Source organism: Parus major, chromosome 3 (genome assembly GCF_001522545.3).
Source record: "Parus major isolate Abel chromosome 3, Parus_major1.1, whole genome shotgun sequence".
In the NCBI taxonomy this organism is placed as follows: Eukaryota; Metazoa; Chordata; class Aves; order Passeriformes; family Paridae; genus Parus; species Parus major.
In genome coordinates, this window is record NC_031770.1 from 49182333 (window position 1) to 49199848 (window position 17516).

At 38.6% G+C, this 17516-nt stretch overlaps 1 protein-coding gene across 3 annotated transcripts in view; it reads left to right on the forward strand.

The window, feature by feature from the left end:
* The window catches only part of PDE7B (phosphodiesterase 7B), a 169496-nt gene that overhangs the window by 113834 nt on the left and 38146 nt on the right, over positions 1-17516 (forward strand). For all 3 annotated transcript variants that reach the window (XM_015621417.2, XM_015621416.2, XM_015621418.3), the window contains one exon: positions 16752-16835. In XM_015621417.2, coding sequence (XP_015476903.1) covers positions 16752-16835 — 84 coding nt within the window. The remainder of the gene's footprint in view (positions 1-16751; positions 16836-17516) is intronic.

Below are 17516 nucleotides of genomic sequence, written 5' to 3' on the forward strand. Positions count from 1 at the left end.
TTTTCTGGTTTGAGGATTGATTGTTCAGGCACTTGGCTATTCAAATCCTGTACCAGTCTCATTTAATTCATGGCCAACTTTGCCACTTGTTGTTTGTCAGTATAACCTTTAGAGAAATCATGGATCATTGCCGTATATTAATAGGCTACTTTAGTGAAATTATTCTCTGAAAAGTATAAAATTATGCTGGTCTCTCAGAGTAGTTGCCCAAAGCCATCTGAAAAGGACTGCTTGGGTAAGGGGAAGTTAGACATACCTGTCACCAAGCTAGGTTGAATTTCCACTGAGCATCTAACAGGGAATATAGAGAAAATTCCGTTTTGGAAAAAAATTTAAAAGTAAGGTAAGAGGTAAGACGAGAGCTTGCATTTCTACTGTGTTTTTAGGCCGTTCAGTTTGTAAAAAGGAATGTCTTTAAGCTGTTTAATTAATTAACATGGCAGGAGCCTCCACAGTGTCTACAGCTATAGGAGGACAACATCTGTCTGAAGTGATTAGGCAGGAACTTCCACACTGAAGGACTGCTCACAGATGGGGCCGATAGCTTGCCAGGCAGATGATGTAGGAATGTTTATATAAACCCACATTTACTCTTAAAAACAATAGCAAGCACATAGCGTTGGCAGTCTTTGGGTGTGAAGCTAATTATGATAAATCTGAAGTGTTAAGTGCCTGGTGTTTTGAAAAAAAATTATATTGAGAAGGGAAACCCACCTCAAATTCATTCATACTGATGTGACAGAAAAAGATAAGGTCTTATTGATAGTTTATTGTACAGTGTAAAATAATAAAACCCTTTGAAGTGGTATATTATATGAATGGGTGGGGATGAAGTTTTCTTGGATGTGCAGAATAGCTTTCAATAAAATAAATATATTTCACACCTGCCCTATTTATTGCTGTTGATAAGATTAGAGAATTAAGATTGTTAAAGAATTTCTTCTCAGAATCTATCAAACATGTAAGACTGTTTTGTTCAGGGAATAGATTGTCCTTCAAGGATTAGGATGTGAAATCATCTGAAGGTATTTGAAGATGCCCTGTGGTGTAGGATGGTTTTTCCAGTATGTTTATTTTTACTGTATGTAATGTTAATATCTACAGAAAAATTCTCATAGCACTGCTTGCTCCAGTATTGATTAGAATGACACAGGATTTCATGTGAGCTAAAATTTACTTGATTTCAGCTGCAAATATGGTAAGACTTAGCACATAAATTCTCAGAGAAAATAAATTAAGGAAAGACACTTGGACAAAACACTGAGGAAAAATGTAGAATATCTGGCTTTGATCTCCCCTGGCTCCCTCCACCCTCTCATAAATGTAGTGAAAACATTTATACTCTATAACTACTGGGGTTTTTTTATGATTATACACATTTTCTGAGGATTTTAAGTAATGTTACAAAGGTTGTTGGCAATAGTGCTGCTTTTTCCAGTAGCTTGTAGTTGTAAAATAAACTCAAATAACAACCTATGTACTACTCTGGTTTAGCTACGCGTGGTCTTCTTTGAGAAGCTCATTTTATAGAGAAAGAAAATCTGATGTCGTCCTTTTATATCTGCTAGACATGATATTGCTGAAAGCAATTTAGTGATTTGCTAAAACCCAGGTCAGATTCTCTATTCTGCACTAATCTCTCTGGATATTAGTGTATAATGTAGTATTTTTCCTTTGTATGTGTTAGCATGTTGAAGATGGATACAAGGCTTGCTTCTTACTAACAGTTACATATATTTCATTTTAGAAAGTGTGTATTAACTTCAGTTTATTGCACTTTCTGTCTTCACTTCTTTCTTCTTACACTTCAGGTATTTACCTGACTATGGGAAAAAAGAATTGTAAATGAATTGTTGGGTCTAGTATTTGAAAAGTTTGTTGGTCTCTGCTGAATTCCCTCACAGCCTGTCATGAGTGTTGTAGGAGTGCTGGGCGTCACTGCTTGTTTTTAGGAGATGGAGTTCTGAGGCTGTTGGATCAAGGTCTTAAACACATGTGATTTTTTCAAGTTATAACTTCCAGCTCAGTTTCTGATCTGAAATTTCAAGACTCTTCAGTAATATACAAACAGAATAGCATATCCTTTAGTGGTGGGATCCTGTTTTCCTGAGCTTGTTCTCACCTTTCACCAGTGCCAGCAACTTTGATTTTTTACTAACCACAGTAGTTCCTGCAGTATCTGCAGACTTTGCAGTATCTGAATGCAGATGCAGTCGTTCAGTTTCTGAAAATGAAAGATTTGGGAACAGTGACTGCTGTCTCTGCCCCAGGAGCCTGAGGGTGTGCTGCATCAACTGTTCCTTCTGTGGAAGGCTCAGGACAACCTATTCTTTTCTTCTTGTTACTCCCAGCACCTCACCAGACCAACACTTACTTTTGTGGGATCCCCAGTGAGGATATCAGTTAATGAGATTGGCCACAGAGGTGATCAAGGATTGGGAAAGTGGCTCGGTTACCACCAAAACCCTTTTCTCATTTGCCGAGAGTGGAAATTATTTTCCCCTTTTATTATACAAATAGAAAGTCAGTTCAGAAAAATCAGATTAATCTTTTTAGATGGAAAAGCAGGGCAGGCTGTTCAGCTCCTTTGTGGGAATAAGTATGTGTAGCCACTGCCTCCACTGGTCTCTGTGCATGAGATCTCTCAGTGTCCAGGGCTGGTGGGACACCTGGAGATGGGCCAGCAGATCTCAGAGCAACTGCAGGAGCCAACACAGGGGCTAAGGACACCCAGTACTTGGTATTTGAGATCTAAGAAAAACTGTTCTTCCTATATCTAGGGGGAAAAAACCCAACAAGCATTTTCAGAGCTTTATCTCATAAAGACTGAGAGAATAGGAACATCTCATACTGAAACAACTAATCTGAAGTATGAGCTCACAGCTGCAGTGTACTAAACAAATAAGATGGTGCTGGCAGAATTGATGTATTTTTTGCTATACCAATCCTTTCCTGCTGCAATGGATCGTGTTGCATTCTGGAGAGAATTACTCAGCTGTTTGGTATTGGGGAGGAATGGAACAGGAGGCTTGCTTTAAGGTAAACTGGAATATACGTCCTTTGTTAAGACATCAGGCACACTTCTGTCAGCTGATAGAAGTTTAATTAATGTTTTTCATCATACAGTTGATACAGGATCTGTGTTTGAATAGCTGTGTGTGAATACAGTGTACTTCACCTTGCTACACTTGTGTGGGAACTTACAGAGTAGTGTTTCTCCCAGTAACATACATCTGGTATTAGAGCCTGCTCCAAAACATTAGTCAGTACTACAGCTATAGACAGAATTTTATTACATTCTTCAGTAATGTGATAATCATGAGCTGATTCTTACAAATCTTCATGGACTTTCTCATCAGTATAGAACCAAATTAAAATTTAACTTTTTCAAAATTTCCAAGTGTTTAGGTAAGTGTTTCACCGGTTCAGTCAGTCAGCCAAATATTTGAGTAAGGAAGGTTCTTGGAAGTTTTCTAGCAAAGTTTCTAAACTGCTTTTCTGTACTAATTTAAAACCTAATTTGCAGAACCTTTATATTAAATACCATTTGGAAGTAGACTCTAACTAGTTAAGATTATTTTCATATAGCTCTTGATTTTTCTTTGCTAATCCTTAGCTTCTGAATATACTGTTAAGGTAGATTCTAGGAAAAAACAAAACCTTTTTCTGAATATTAGTTACACTCAATGTTTATTCGAGCTGATCTATTATGAAGAAAAAGACAGTAACCTTGCTGGTTTTTCTGTTATTTCTTTCAATTCCCAGAACAACAACAACAACAACCCCCCCCCCAAATGCAAAACAAACAAACAAGACCAAAAAAAAATACTTTGCTTGGTATGAATTGCACAAGAGTATGAGTCGAGAAATACTTCTTATGTGTCTTCACATGCACATGCCAAAAGGTCTCTGCCAGAGCTATTCTCTATTGGAATTTATAGGGGGTAATGAAGAGCAAATACTGAAGTGCTGGCTTTCTTTTTTGCCTTTAAAACACTGTTTGGGGAGGAGCCTGAGGATTGCTCAGAAAAGGATCTGTTTAATATCTAAGAACTTTTGGGTTGCTAAGCTGTGGTTAAAAGGTAAATTTTGAGACAAAACAAAGTTAAATTACTGTTTGCATTGTTTATTGTTCCTTTGGGATTTATAAAAACATCTCCAATGCTCTTTGCCTCCACCCAAAAAGCTATCTTCATTTGTTGACTTAAAAGTTTTAGATGGCTGTTTTCTCTTCTTTCTGAAAGACTTGAGCAACTATTTCAATTCCCTGAGAGTATATTAAAACACAGGAGACAAAAGCCTCAGCTTCTGTTTTCAGTTCTGGTTGTGGAGAAAGGCAGTATTGCAGAGTATGCTCTCCTTCAGAGGACCAGGCATTTCTTATGTAAAAACATCTGAAATGATAATATTTTTGATAATGTTTTGGTTTTGTTGTTTTTCTATATTAACTAAAAACAGGGGTGAAATGCGTGGGGCTTAGTGTAAACTTCAAATATAAAGTTAATGTTACAGTTAAAAGATTAAATATATTTACTAATTATTCTTCTTAAAGGATGAAGTAATTGGAAGACATTAAATAGGAAGATAGTACTGTGTGTCTTGGCTTCCAGAAAGGGTGTGATGCCAGCCTGCTCTGGACTGCCAACATCCCAAAAAGCTTCCTCTCTGGCTCCCTTCACAGAGGGTTGCCTGTATATGTCTCGTGGTTCTTGATGCTGACACAGTAAATAAAACTTTGACAGGGTTTATGCCACAATGGGCCTGAATTGCAGATAGTCTCTAGGTGTAGCTCCACTGTAGTTGTTCATAAATGGAGACTTCTGGGTTGGGCCACTTAGCAGATGAATCATTTGTACAGTTTTTACAATGTTAATTCATGGTTTTGCCCATTCATTGTGGTTTTGGAAGATTACTAATCAAATATGTATTGATGTGAATGTTGAGCAGTGAGTCTGAAAACCAGGTTTTTCCTGACTTCTTGTGGAAGTAGGTGCAGAGTAGGAGGGAGGAAAACGCTTTCTCACCCCTGCTCTTTCTGTCTTCCTCAGCAAGGGGCCCAGCAGAACCTATTTATTTCCAGGGCAAGACAGGATTTCCCTCTCTTCAGCTATGCTTGGCTTTTCCTCACAAAGGGCAATGTTCAGTGCAGGGCCTTTATGGGACACTGTTGTTTGTCAAACTGAAATCAACACTCAGTGTACCTAATTACGGGTTGAGGGAAGAAGATGGTGATGTAAAAGGTCCTTGAGAGGGGGTCTGGTTATGGTAAGCCATGCTCAACCCTCTCTGTGTAGCTTGCTAGTTGCTCTTCCTTTCAGATGATAATGTTTTGCAGTTTCTGGCATAAAGAGCTGGAGTGGAGCCCCATATTTGTCTAAAGAGGTTGGGTAGAGGCAGCCTGGCAGCAGCTTGGACATTTGCTGGGCTCAGTGAAGCTCTGGTTGCCAGCACATCGTTTGGGGAAGAGGCCCAGGTGCCCCTTGCTTCTGCCTCTGCTTTGTGTCATGGTCAGGGCTCAGCCACCCCAGGAAACACAAAACCAGGTTCTGGGGAAATAATCAGACTTTGCCCATGGGAAGCACCTAATTAGATGGGTTTATCAGGTGTTTTGTAATTACAGAAATATGTAGATAATTATTTTCCTTTGAGCCAGCTTGTGCTTACCTCTCTTAAGAATGAGCCATGAGGAAGTAAGGTAAACCGCTATTTAATTGTACTTTAGACTATACATATTTAAAGCAACTGAACCATAACAGTGGACAGGGCACAGAGACTGTGCTAATGTTTGAGAAAAGCGAGAGATTGATCCAGAGCTTTCTATTTTGCTACACTTTTCTGAAGTTTTAAAATTCAAATGCATAGTACCAAGCAAGAATGATCCAGATCAGTGATCTGTTTAAGAGGTAGCATAGATTTAAATTACAGCCAGATTAGGATTCTGCATTTGATGATTTGGGTGTGGTGGGTTTTGGTGGGGTTTTTTTTTATTTGATTTGGGTTTTTTTTAGACTGAATGAATTATCTGAAAAATACAGTGTGAAAAACAGGAAGAGAAAAGTATTTTTCAAACAATAGATGAGTTGAGATCAGCTTCCATTTGATGCAGCTTTGTTCTTGTGTCTAGCATCAAAATGTAACAGGTTCCATTCCAAATAATTATGTTACATACATATACTATCTTTTTATTTAAAAAATACTTTGTGATTAAGAAGTATTGCATGATAAGATATAGATTAGCCTAGGACTAGCTCAGGAAATACCTTGAATAAATAGTGCTAAGGTTACCTTATGGTAAAAAACAGTGCTTAATTTGGTCAAACTTCTCTTGTTTTATTGATCAATAATTCACTCAGTTACGGAGATATTTATATGTTCCATAAAGATACCAGACCAAATTTAAAAATAAGAAATAAGGTTTACAGTTATTGACTGTAGATACTTCTTTTGAATTCAAAAGATAGAGAAGAATTTATTGTAATATATAATGTACAAAAAGAATTCAAAGTATTAACCTCAAGACATGTGTTTCTGCGGTCTCCCATGTAGATAAAGCTTTTAATCAGAGCAAAGCTTCAGGTCGTGAGTAAAGTTTCTCCTGCAAGATGTAACAGGCAAGCCAGTGCTGCCTGTGCTTCCAAGCACCCTCCCTGTGCTGCCGAGCCAGTGCTCAGTGCTTCCTCCTCCTCCTGCTCCCTGCCATTGCTCTCTCCAGCCATGAAGACCCTTGGGGTAGCCCCATGGGGAAGAATAAGTGGCCAGTGGTGCTGGGCTGGTTGTTAGACCACTGCACAGTATTCCAGCCTCAGGAGAGGGCAGTGAGTGGAGGGGAGGCTGAATTACTGCTGAGTCAGAGGTGAGGAGGAAGGGTTACATAAGAGTTAGGGATATATGCATATGTCTATATCTATATCCAGACACATATATAATGCAGAGCAGAGTCAGAAAAGAGGAGAGGAAGAACATGCAGAGACTGACATGAAAGGATCATCCTGTGGTCAGTGCCCAAGATTGAGACAAATTAAATTACTGTATCTGACTCATCTCCCACGTTGGCTTTGTACTGATGCACCTTAAAGGGTTGTGCAAACACCATACATTTGATATGGTGAGACACTAAATCAGCAGAGACTCGGGCTTCTTGTGCGAGGCAAATGGCAGCTGTGCAATTTCAGCACAAAATCAGTGGGGAGCAAATTCAGAGGGTCTTGGGCTTTTCCTGCTTCACTGCACAGCTGCCATTCTGTGAAAACTGTTGATAGACTTGAGATTTTGGCTAATGTTAGGTGTTCCAAAAGTAATCAGTGGCAATTGCTGTATTACTAGTTATGGTTTTAAACATGTGTCTTTTGTAGTTTAGTGGGAAAGAGAGGGTGGAGAAATCTTGTGGGCAAAGCTGTGGAAATAGAGGGAAATTTTCTTAAGTGTCACATTAAAGAGCTGAAAGCAAATTTTGATTTAATGGCACAAATAAACCCCTCTGCATTCATTTGCTATTGTGTTGTCTAACTTAACTGATGGTTGTAAAAAAAGCAGAGATAATTAGTGTTTAAACTGTGGTAATGTAGAAACCAGGACCAGAACTGCAGGTAGAAAACACTGTTGAACCACTGAGGCCCTGCATTAGAGAACTCACGGTCTACTCAGAACAAACAAAACACAGGAGTGGAAAACTGAGGCATGGAAAGAAAATAGTTTGTTCCATAAGAAACCAGGAAATGAGCTCAGGGCTTATGATTATTATCCTGCATGTTATTTCCAAGCATCCCCTCTCTTTCTCAAAAACAAAAAATGTTGATTGTAGAACATTAAATAAAAAAAAAATAAAAAAAATAAAAAAAAAAAAATTAAAAAAAGTTCCATTTGTTCCACTTTGGAATGAGCAACATTTTTTCATTAATATTTATGTCATTATACCAATTGTTATTTTACATAAATTAAGTATATATAATATATCAAATTGTAAGCAATGGCTATGCTAGATTTACATGGATTGTAATATCAGCTGTTTTCTGCTTGCCAACATAACAGTGCCATAGCAGAAAATGAGAATGATACCTTGTGGCTCAGTCAGTGCAACCCATTATGTGTGTATATTTACATATAAGTTCTTGAAGAATTTGTGGAACAAACAATAAAAAGTTAATTTAAGAGATCCCTTAAGAAATATTATTGGTGAGTGGGAAATGAGAATGCATAACAGTAAGGCAGACTTGGATGGATAAATGCTTGACAGTTAGCTCAGCTTTCTGCAGAAAAATAATGTTTTTCAACTGCAAAACCCTCACAGGTGGATTCAAGGAGTCCAGTTGTGTTCTCACAGTAGAAGCATTTAAAGCATTGACACTGTTCAAATCAGAAATCCATATAATAAAATCAGATGTAGATGTTTGAAAGAATTCAATTTGAAGTTACAATACATAGGTAAATACCAAAGGGTCTTTGAAAGAGTATCTGTATCTAGAATGTTATTACAGTTAAGAAAATGTAATTTATATTTGTGATAATTTAGGGTTTTGGTGTGTTCATGAGAGAAAAAAAATCCTTATCTTCAGGGAATGACAGCATGAGTAGCTTCACCTATTGCACTGTCCATTGTCCATAGAGATTTGAATTCTATACCTCTTTTTGGCATTGGTCTTAGAAAAAAACACATCTTTTGTGCATTTTTTTTATATAAAATGAGAGCCTTAGAATTGGGAGTGTACATGTATTAGAAGTTTGTTATTAAATACATATTTCTTTCAGTAGCTGAGAGTGGCTGAAGACTAGAATAAAAAACTTTCAAATTGAATAAATAATAATGTTCTTATATTTACGCTGTAATTTATTTTGGAGAGGTATGGGAGTAGCATGACAGTAGGATATTATGTTCAAAGTTGCCATGGTAATGCAACCTACTACCTGTTGCTAAGACTATGCTGAAGCTGTTATTACTTTTATTACAGCTCTTAACATTGCTGGATGTATCCTTTAGTTTTTAAGGTGTTTGTGACAATCCAGTTTCATTTTTAGAAAAACCAGTAAGTTTTGCCACTTGCCAGCAGGGCTCTATAGTAACAGCAATGATAACAATGCAAGAACCTGATTCTGCTGACATGGCTCCTGACATCTAATGCAGAGAGATTTACAAGCTTTCAAACCATTTAGGAAGACAAGATTATCAAGACAGTTCAGTGCCCTATCTATATTAATACCCACTTTTCCTGTAAAGTCAGTGATCAATATCTGGAGACAGAAATGTCCCACCGATAACACCATACGAAACTCAAGACACAAACAGCTGGTTCCTAGCTTTACAACTTGGAATGGTTATATGCACTTTACTAAGAGGATCCTGTCTGCCTCAGAATGTCCCAGGACCTCTGTTACTGTGCCTGCTGGGCAGCAGCAGTATGGTAAGCCTGAAGTCAGCCAGAGTGCTTCCACTGGGGATAGCAGCAGTGAGACTTTCAGTATACCTCATATCCAACTGTTCTCAGGCTTTCCTTTTCCTCTCATACTAGTGACTTCAGCCCCTCTAGATAGTAGATGGTTTGCTCTTTACAATACAGTGCAAGGGAAATATTTACCAAAGTAAAGTGTCTAAATCATGCCTTTCAAGTATGCAGGTGTGATAGATGACTGCTGCCTTCTGCACTTAAAATGTTGTATTTGTACAGGTCTCCATTCTTTCTTGTTGCATTCTTTTTTTTCAAGACCTGTCTCTTGGTTTTAGTTCAACAACTCCCTATCCTTTCCTGCTAGATTACACTTGTCTATCTTTTAATCTGCATGTGAAAGCCATTGGCTGAATTTTGCAAAATTTGTACTGGCAAGCTCCTTCCTATATCTGAATCTCTCATGTTTTCAAAAGGAAAAGTTACTAATTAAGCAGGCTGTGCAAGTTGCCTGTTCTTATGCTCCCTCTTTGTCTTTTTGTCCTGTGGTTTAGCACTGTATGTAAACTTTTATATAAACTTTAGTATTTTATCTAGCAAATACTGAAAGTAAAGCAGATACTATGCAGTACAAGCAAAGAGATAAATTACTGTGTTTTATCCAGAACAGTACTCTGGTGGCTGTTGCATAACAAGTGCTGTTTTTTGTTGAACTGAGCTGTGGGATAATATTACACTGTATGAGTGTACACAGTACATCAGTGTTTTGAGGCTGTGTCTACATTGGTGTGAACTAAAGGTGTATATATCTATTCTGTTTGTTACCAAATAGTCACAGGGATAATCACAGTGAAAGGCATACTCACAGCTAAGGGGTTCGGTGTGGTCTCAGTTTTCTGAATATAATCCTCCTGGGCGAGGTCTTGGATTCTTCTCTTCCCATGCTCTGCTTATAATCATGGCACTGAATTTAGGAAAAGAAGGGTCTTAAACTCCATCTGCATCAAAGTCAGAAGCATGGGTCTTTGAAAATCTCTTAAGCATTAGTCACTGGGCGGAGGTACCTACTTCACTCATTTAGACCTAGGAGTGTGTGAAATACATTTGACCTTGAGGCAATAATTCGTAGCCCATTATCAAGCTCAAACACAAGTGAAAGAATTGCCAGTGCAATATAACACATGGACGTTTTGGAAACCTACCTTTGTTAGCTCATGCAATGGAGAGTCAATGCCTGTCCAGTCAACTGGCCATTTTTTCAGTCAGATGTTAGTGTTTCAGGCTCTGCATTTGCTCATGCAAAAGCAAACAGATCTGTGAAGAGGGAAATGTGGGTGCTGCTTCAGTATCTGATTTTCTGAGGACTGCTCTTTTCTGGTTCTCAGTGGCAGTTTTCTCATCCTCTTGGTTTTCACTTGTCTGGAAGAACTTTTTCCAAAGTCTGCATGTTGTAAGAGCTTTGCCTCAAGATGCGTCAGTTCAGTCTTTTCACCAGAGTCAATGGTGCCATATGATATGGTTAAAGAGAGGATTTCTAGGGTGTCTGTAAAATACTCATTTAACTTGTTCATTTGTCAGAATGGACAATACCCTATTAAAGTTATGCTTGTGGATCCTAGGATCTTCCTCTATATCCAGGTAAGACATTCCAGGAGAATTCCAGGATTGAAAAGAGTTTCATGAGCAGATTGTCGACTTCTCTTTCTTGCATTTTACTGATTGGCACAAGGAACAGTGATAGTACTGTTTGGGAGGTTAAGATACAAGTGCAGTGTGGATTTTGGTCAGTAAAGGAGGGCAGACTTAGAGCTGTAGTAGATGTACTGCAGGTACAGTAAAGCAGTCCTAGTAATTCTTGTTGAACAGAAGGACCACCATTCACTTCAAAATACTAAGAAAACAGAGGATGCGTGAAACATCTCATCTGCAGTTGGAAAAGGAATTTTTAATAGCTGAACTTCAAGTAATTGACTAGTAATAAATAAATAAAAATAATTAATTCCCTGGGTAGGACCACTACAAGGGAAATTAATTGATTTTCTATGTAAAAAACATTTACAAAACTGAATTACAGTTTCTACATCATCATTTTATCCTCTTTTTGTAAAAAGGGAGTAACAGCAATTACTTCCTTTGCAGAGCATTTTGGAACAAAACTGCAGAATACACTGGATGAAGTCAATACTTATGAGCTCATTAGGACTACTAGCGGGAATAGTAGAACCATGCAGCATACATCATGGAAAACCTTAGATTTTGGAATATTTACATGCTTAAAAATTGAATGCTTACAAATGGATGAAGTGAGGTGGCTGCTCCAGTTTCTCCTGCTGTAAAGGGAAGTCATCCTGGTCCTGTAACCCTTAAATCAGTCTCTCTGTGTCTGTTCAGAGGAAATGGTTTTATTCAGATCTGATACACATGAGAAATCTTTATAGAATGCCTTCTACAAACAAAAATTTACAGTAACACTTACAGCACTAATGCACCAGAATGAAAATAATCCAAAACAGCATGAATCACCATGAACAAGCGTTCTGTCTCTTAAAATAAAAATAAAATTCCATCTATTCTGGTACTCACTTTTAATGTAATTTTTCATTTGAGTTTGCTACTTTTACAGAGCCACACTTCTCCCTTTTAGAAAGCTTTCCACTAATCGCAGTCACCAGATAGATGCTTAAAACATCACCAAGTCCTTTTCCTTCATGTCAGAAATTCCAGGCTTTTTTGTAACTGAAATAGTGGGGGAGCCATGGGTTCCATAGAGTCCACAAGAGGCCTTACTACTGCTGCATGGTTTTCCATGAAAAGTTACCAGCCACTGCAGTATGTGCCCTGAACAGCCAACTTAAGAAATACTGGAATGAAGATTGTAAGAAAACTTGACTGGAATAAATACTTGTAACCTCTTGTGAATTTGCTGTGGTATTCCCGATTTACCACATGGAGCTGTGTACTAAACAGAATCAATAATTTGGTGGTTCATCCTAACTTCTGCTGGATGAAGCTACTCTGTTGTTTTGTCACAGCTATGGCCCTATTTTCTCTCCTAATTTGTTGTGCTTGCTCAGTGAAATTGAATCGCATGCTGTTTCAGGCAAGGCTTGGAGAAGTTGTTTTCCTCGGTGCAGATGGCTCTTTCCTCCAGATGTGGAAGGCAGTTAAGAGCTGCCTCATTTTTTTCTTAACCCTTCTGAGCCATCTGGAAGTGCCCTTGATGCTATGGCTGCAGTAGTGCCGTGGTTCTTGCCCTATAGCTGATTTGCTAGTGCCTGTGGTCTGTCATGCATGCCAGTCACAGCTCTGGCTCCTTATATAGGTTGCTTTGGTTTATTTGGTTTGTGTTCTTGTCTGTTTTATCGAGGACAAAAGTAAAATTCAGGAGCACAGCAGCCCCTGGGAGATGTCCCTGCTGGAAGCTCTTGGGGCAGCTTGGCGCCAGTGAGGGTGCAGCCCCTGGTGTTTGCAGCTGCAGATGTTCCAGCCTTGCATCTTCAGCCCAAAGCAGTCAAGGAGATCCTGTACCCTGACCATTTCCCTTCACCCTGCTTGTTTCATTTGGGAACACAATGAGCTGTCAAAATTTCCTGTCTTGTTTCCACAGAATTCCTTCCTTTTGCTCTAAAAAGGATTATTTATCTAAAACTGCTAATTGCATAAATTGTCAGAACAACAGCTTAAGTTGATTTTTAAGGTGGAGACAAAGAGATGTGAAAGTCTGGTGGACTGATGAAAGTCAGCCAAAGCAAAAAAAATAACAGTGAGTGTGTTGCCATGGATGGCCCTTGCCTTTTGGAAACTAAAACTCATGTGATAAGTTGTATATCTGGTGCAATCCCTGTTCTTAGTCTTTCTGTTGAGTGTACTTAGAAGTAATTAAAAGTAATAGGGAAGTATATAAATATTTTCCAAATACAAGAGCCAAGGAAAAATGGAGGAAGGGAGGTGTGGTTGTTTCAGCCCACCACCACTTCCTAACTAATCTTTCTCTAATGATGTAGAGAGAGACTAGGTGGCACCTGGTGAAGTATTTTGAAATAGTAGATTCATGAGGTAGAGCTACTTGATAACATCTTTGACTCATCAGAAACTTGCCTTCCCTCAGGATAAAGTTAATAATCATATAAATAATATAAAGATTTTAGTGGCTTTTCCTAAGTCAGCAGGGATGCAGATTTATTCTGCATACAGATTCCTGTAGTGCTAGAGACAACCCAAAATTATGCTGTCTGTAAAAAATGTCAAATTATACAAATAGCCAGTTGGAATCACCACTAATTTGTCATGACTTCAGTTCCTGGCTTTGCTAGTTCAGTAAAACTCATTTACATTTCTTACTAATTGCATCAATAGCTCCCTTGCTTTCCCTCTCTTTGCTAAAATTGCTTTCAGTAGTGTACATAAGCATCTCATTTGGCTAGTCTGTAGTTCTATATGAGACAGCAGCACCATGGAAAGAAGCTGGGCTACCAGGAACATCCAGGTTACCAGGCCACAGAGCAGTTGGGACAGAAAATGTGACAGCAGCAGTGAATTTAATTTAAAATAGCTGTGTCTATTAATACCTGGTATCCCCCAGCATTGTGTTATCATCAAGTATCAGTAGTGCTCTTCTATGTCAAGATCATCAGTAAAACTCTTTTAGGACCATTCCCAGCATGAATTTTCTAAATATCATGGAGATCATGGAGTTAACTGTTCCCAAGTAAACGTTTCCTCTCAGTGCACCGTGTTATCTTCTTATTTTTAGTCTTCAGTTCTTGTACTCTTCACTTCTCTAGTATGTTTAACAAGGTCCATACAGTTGAATTGCACTAGAGTATTGCTTTCTTTTCCTTTTGTCTAAGAGTTAGCCATTTTATTTGAGGTAATTAAGTATCTTGCATGGTCTACTTTTGGTAAGCCCACCTCGTGTTTTCTTCGGTGTTACACTTGTCTACTTACCTTTACTGTTCTCTTCCTCAAAATTTGGGGTCACACTACTGAGATCAGAGTTAAGCAATCTTTTTGAAAGATGACTGTATATGATTTTCTTTCTCTCTAGTACTATGGTACCTCCTCTGATTTGATTTGATTTGATAGATGTATTATTTCATGCCTAGAAAGAATATCAGTCTTGCTATCATGTGCTTTGCGTGTTTTTGAAGATTTTTGGAGTCTGAATTGATACATATTTCATTTTTTTTTTATTGTCTCTGCTGATACATTCACAAATGACATGTTTATCAGTGTGTAATGCAGGGGATTACTTGCAGATTCCTGTTAATTCATTGGTGCCTGCAGAAAAACAAAAAGCGTCGGTCAAGGCATGCTCTGAATTCACACCCGTTCTTAATTTGCTGCTGCCTGTATTAGTAGCAGGCTCAAGCCTGCCTGATTTTTTTGAGTTTATATAATGTGCACCGTATGCTTGCCATTCTTACTCTTTCTGCACACGTGAGCCAATCTGATGGGCTTACCTGTGGCAGGGAGCAATGCTTTTAAGTCTGGGTGCTGCTTCATGGGCTCTGGCTTGTGGGTGCTGATGAATCTTGCGTCGGTGTTTTAAAAACTCTCCAGCTATTTGCTCCACCCTTCTACTCTTCAGCACAAGGATGGCAGGGGGATGGGCTCATATACCTTCATTGCCACAATTACATTGCAGCTAGTCTTAAACTGCCGAGGAAGGTAGACCCATGGCATTAATAAGCCTTTGAAGTGGAACAGCTGAAGAGCAGGTAGAGGTTTGTACCTTCTGCCCCTGCTGTCAGGAGGGGTAAGTGGGGTCAAGAACAGCTTGAGTTGTTTTGGACTTGTTCCTCAGAGTGGTTGGCAAGCAGGAGATGAGAACAGGGAACAAGTGTTCTGTCTCTGGGAACAAAAAAGCAAAGTGAAAGTGAGGGTGAGAGAATCTAGATTTAGATTTATAATCAAAAGTGACTGTGTTTGAAATAGTCTTAATTTGCATGCGCTCTCTTAGGATGTCTTTCGTATCTCTAAGGACCCCTAGAGGGCACGGAAGTTTTTCTCCACCTCAAATATTTAACTTAATAATTCTACTCGGCTTTCTTTCCTTAAACATAATTGTAAGCACATTTTAAGCGAACATTAGATAGAAAAAAAATAACAGCATTTAACTAGGTCCTTCTTTGATGGTACAAGGTGTTTTGTTTTTAAACACAAGCAGTAGAAGCTAGCACTAGCAGCCAAATTCTTAAATTATTGTTGTTTAGATTAGTCAGATGCTATATTTGTATCCTGGAGGAAATGCAATTCAAACTAACTAAAAATTCATACTTTATTGCAAACTTTGAGAGGACTACAGTGTGAGCTGTGTAAGGATGTGCAGTGGGTGTGCTTTCAGCACTGTGGTCTCTGTTTCTGTGGAAGCGGAATTAGTATGGTGAAGAACTAGTGTCCTCTAACTTAGAACCTCAAAGTCTCCTAACTTCATCTTATTTAAGAACTTCTAATATTTTGGTCTTGTTAATTGCCTGTAAAGAAACAATTACATTGCACTACAAGATACTTAAAATTATGGAAACATTAAAATGACATCTGCTTTCCTACTACATCCTGTCTACTTGGATAGAGGTTTTGTAACTCCTACTCAAGCTAAGGAGCATTTTTCTCCTTAAATTAGTTTTGCCTGTTTCATCAATATTACTTGGTAAGTTAGGAGCTTGTCAGTGTGCATTGCACAACAATACTAATTCTTAGTACTGTGTTGGCACTTCATGATCTTTAAATATGCACACTAACACTCCAGAGTAATGCTTATCTGAGAACATCAGGTTTTCACTTACATAAAACAGCTGCAGTGTTTGAGGAGAAGGTTTGCTTTTTCCAGAGTGCTCAAAGAGCAGAAAGTAAAACAAAAACAAACAAACAAACAAACCACTCATCCAAGAGCAAAAACATCTTTGTACTTTTTTTGGAGGGATTTTTTTTCATCAACTAATGATTTTGAGACCAATTCCACAACTTTGGAGGCCAGTTGGATTGTGGGGCTAGTCCAGTGTTGGAACCGCTGTATGTGAAGCCGTGGCACTCAGTGTCCTACCTGTTCTTGGCTGAGAAAAAACCCAGATGTCTGCGCTTTTTGTGAAGCAGTGAGTCTTCTTGCTGGGCAAGAAGTTGTTTAGTAGGATAATGTTGTGATAACCCCAGCCAGCAATGAAGGGTTTTTTGTGTCTTTGTTCTGATAAGAGGATCAGCTGTACTGCTTTACCCAATTACTCAGGGATGTCATGGGAGATGATTTTTGGACCTTAGTTTTCCCACTGGAGATGTGTAATGTCGTCACTTTGTATTAAAAAATAGATCTAGATCAAGACAGCAGAGAAAGGCAGCTGCCCCTTCTAATGTCTCTGGGGATTTTGTGTTTTGCAGGAGATGCACGGGTGAGAGGTCAGACAGGGGTTGTCTCCGAGCGCCGCGGCTCCTACCCATTTATAGACTTCCGTCTTCTTAACAGTAAGTGCAACCCTTCTTTCAGATCTGTATGTAAATAAAAATAAATAAAAGTCTCTATTGAAAGTATATGAACCAAACTGTCTCATCTCATACGAATCTGTAGCTCAGCTGTCTTCACACGTTCAGCATTAATTCCATTATTTCCACTCAGTGTCTGGCTGTGAAATATTTTGATTGTGTGAACAGTCCATAATGCTCAATCTGTCAAATGTAAATACAGTGGGGCCATGGGGCGTGCTAGGGAAGGAGCAGGGGCAGTTCTGAATTAAAAAGATAAACCTCTGTGTCCTTCAGCCTCTTAGACAACAGTTGGAACAGATTTATGTGAAGCTGTTATCCGGTCATATAGAATTGGCACAGAAGGGGAGCATGTGACAGCACTGACCAGTGGTTTACAATAACATTAATTTTTCCAACAATTAGAACCCAATCCAAAGCCCCATGGAGTCTTCTCATTGACGTCAGTGGATTTTGGGTCAGGCCAGCAGTGAACATCTGTTAAAAATAATCTTAACCTCATTTTGATTGAAGTTATTTTGCCAGTGTTGTAAATAAAGGATAGCAAATCTAAAAGGAAAAAAATAAATTGAGACCCTGTTGGGTTTTTTTTTCACCTGATGGACTCTCTATACTGATGCAAACCCATTAGTGAGGATGTGAAAAATAAAAAGAACAGTGGCC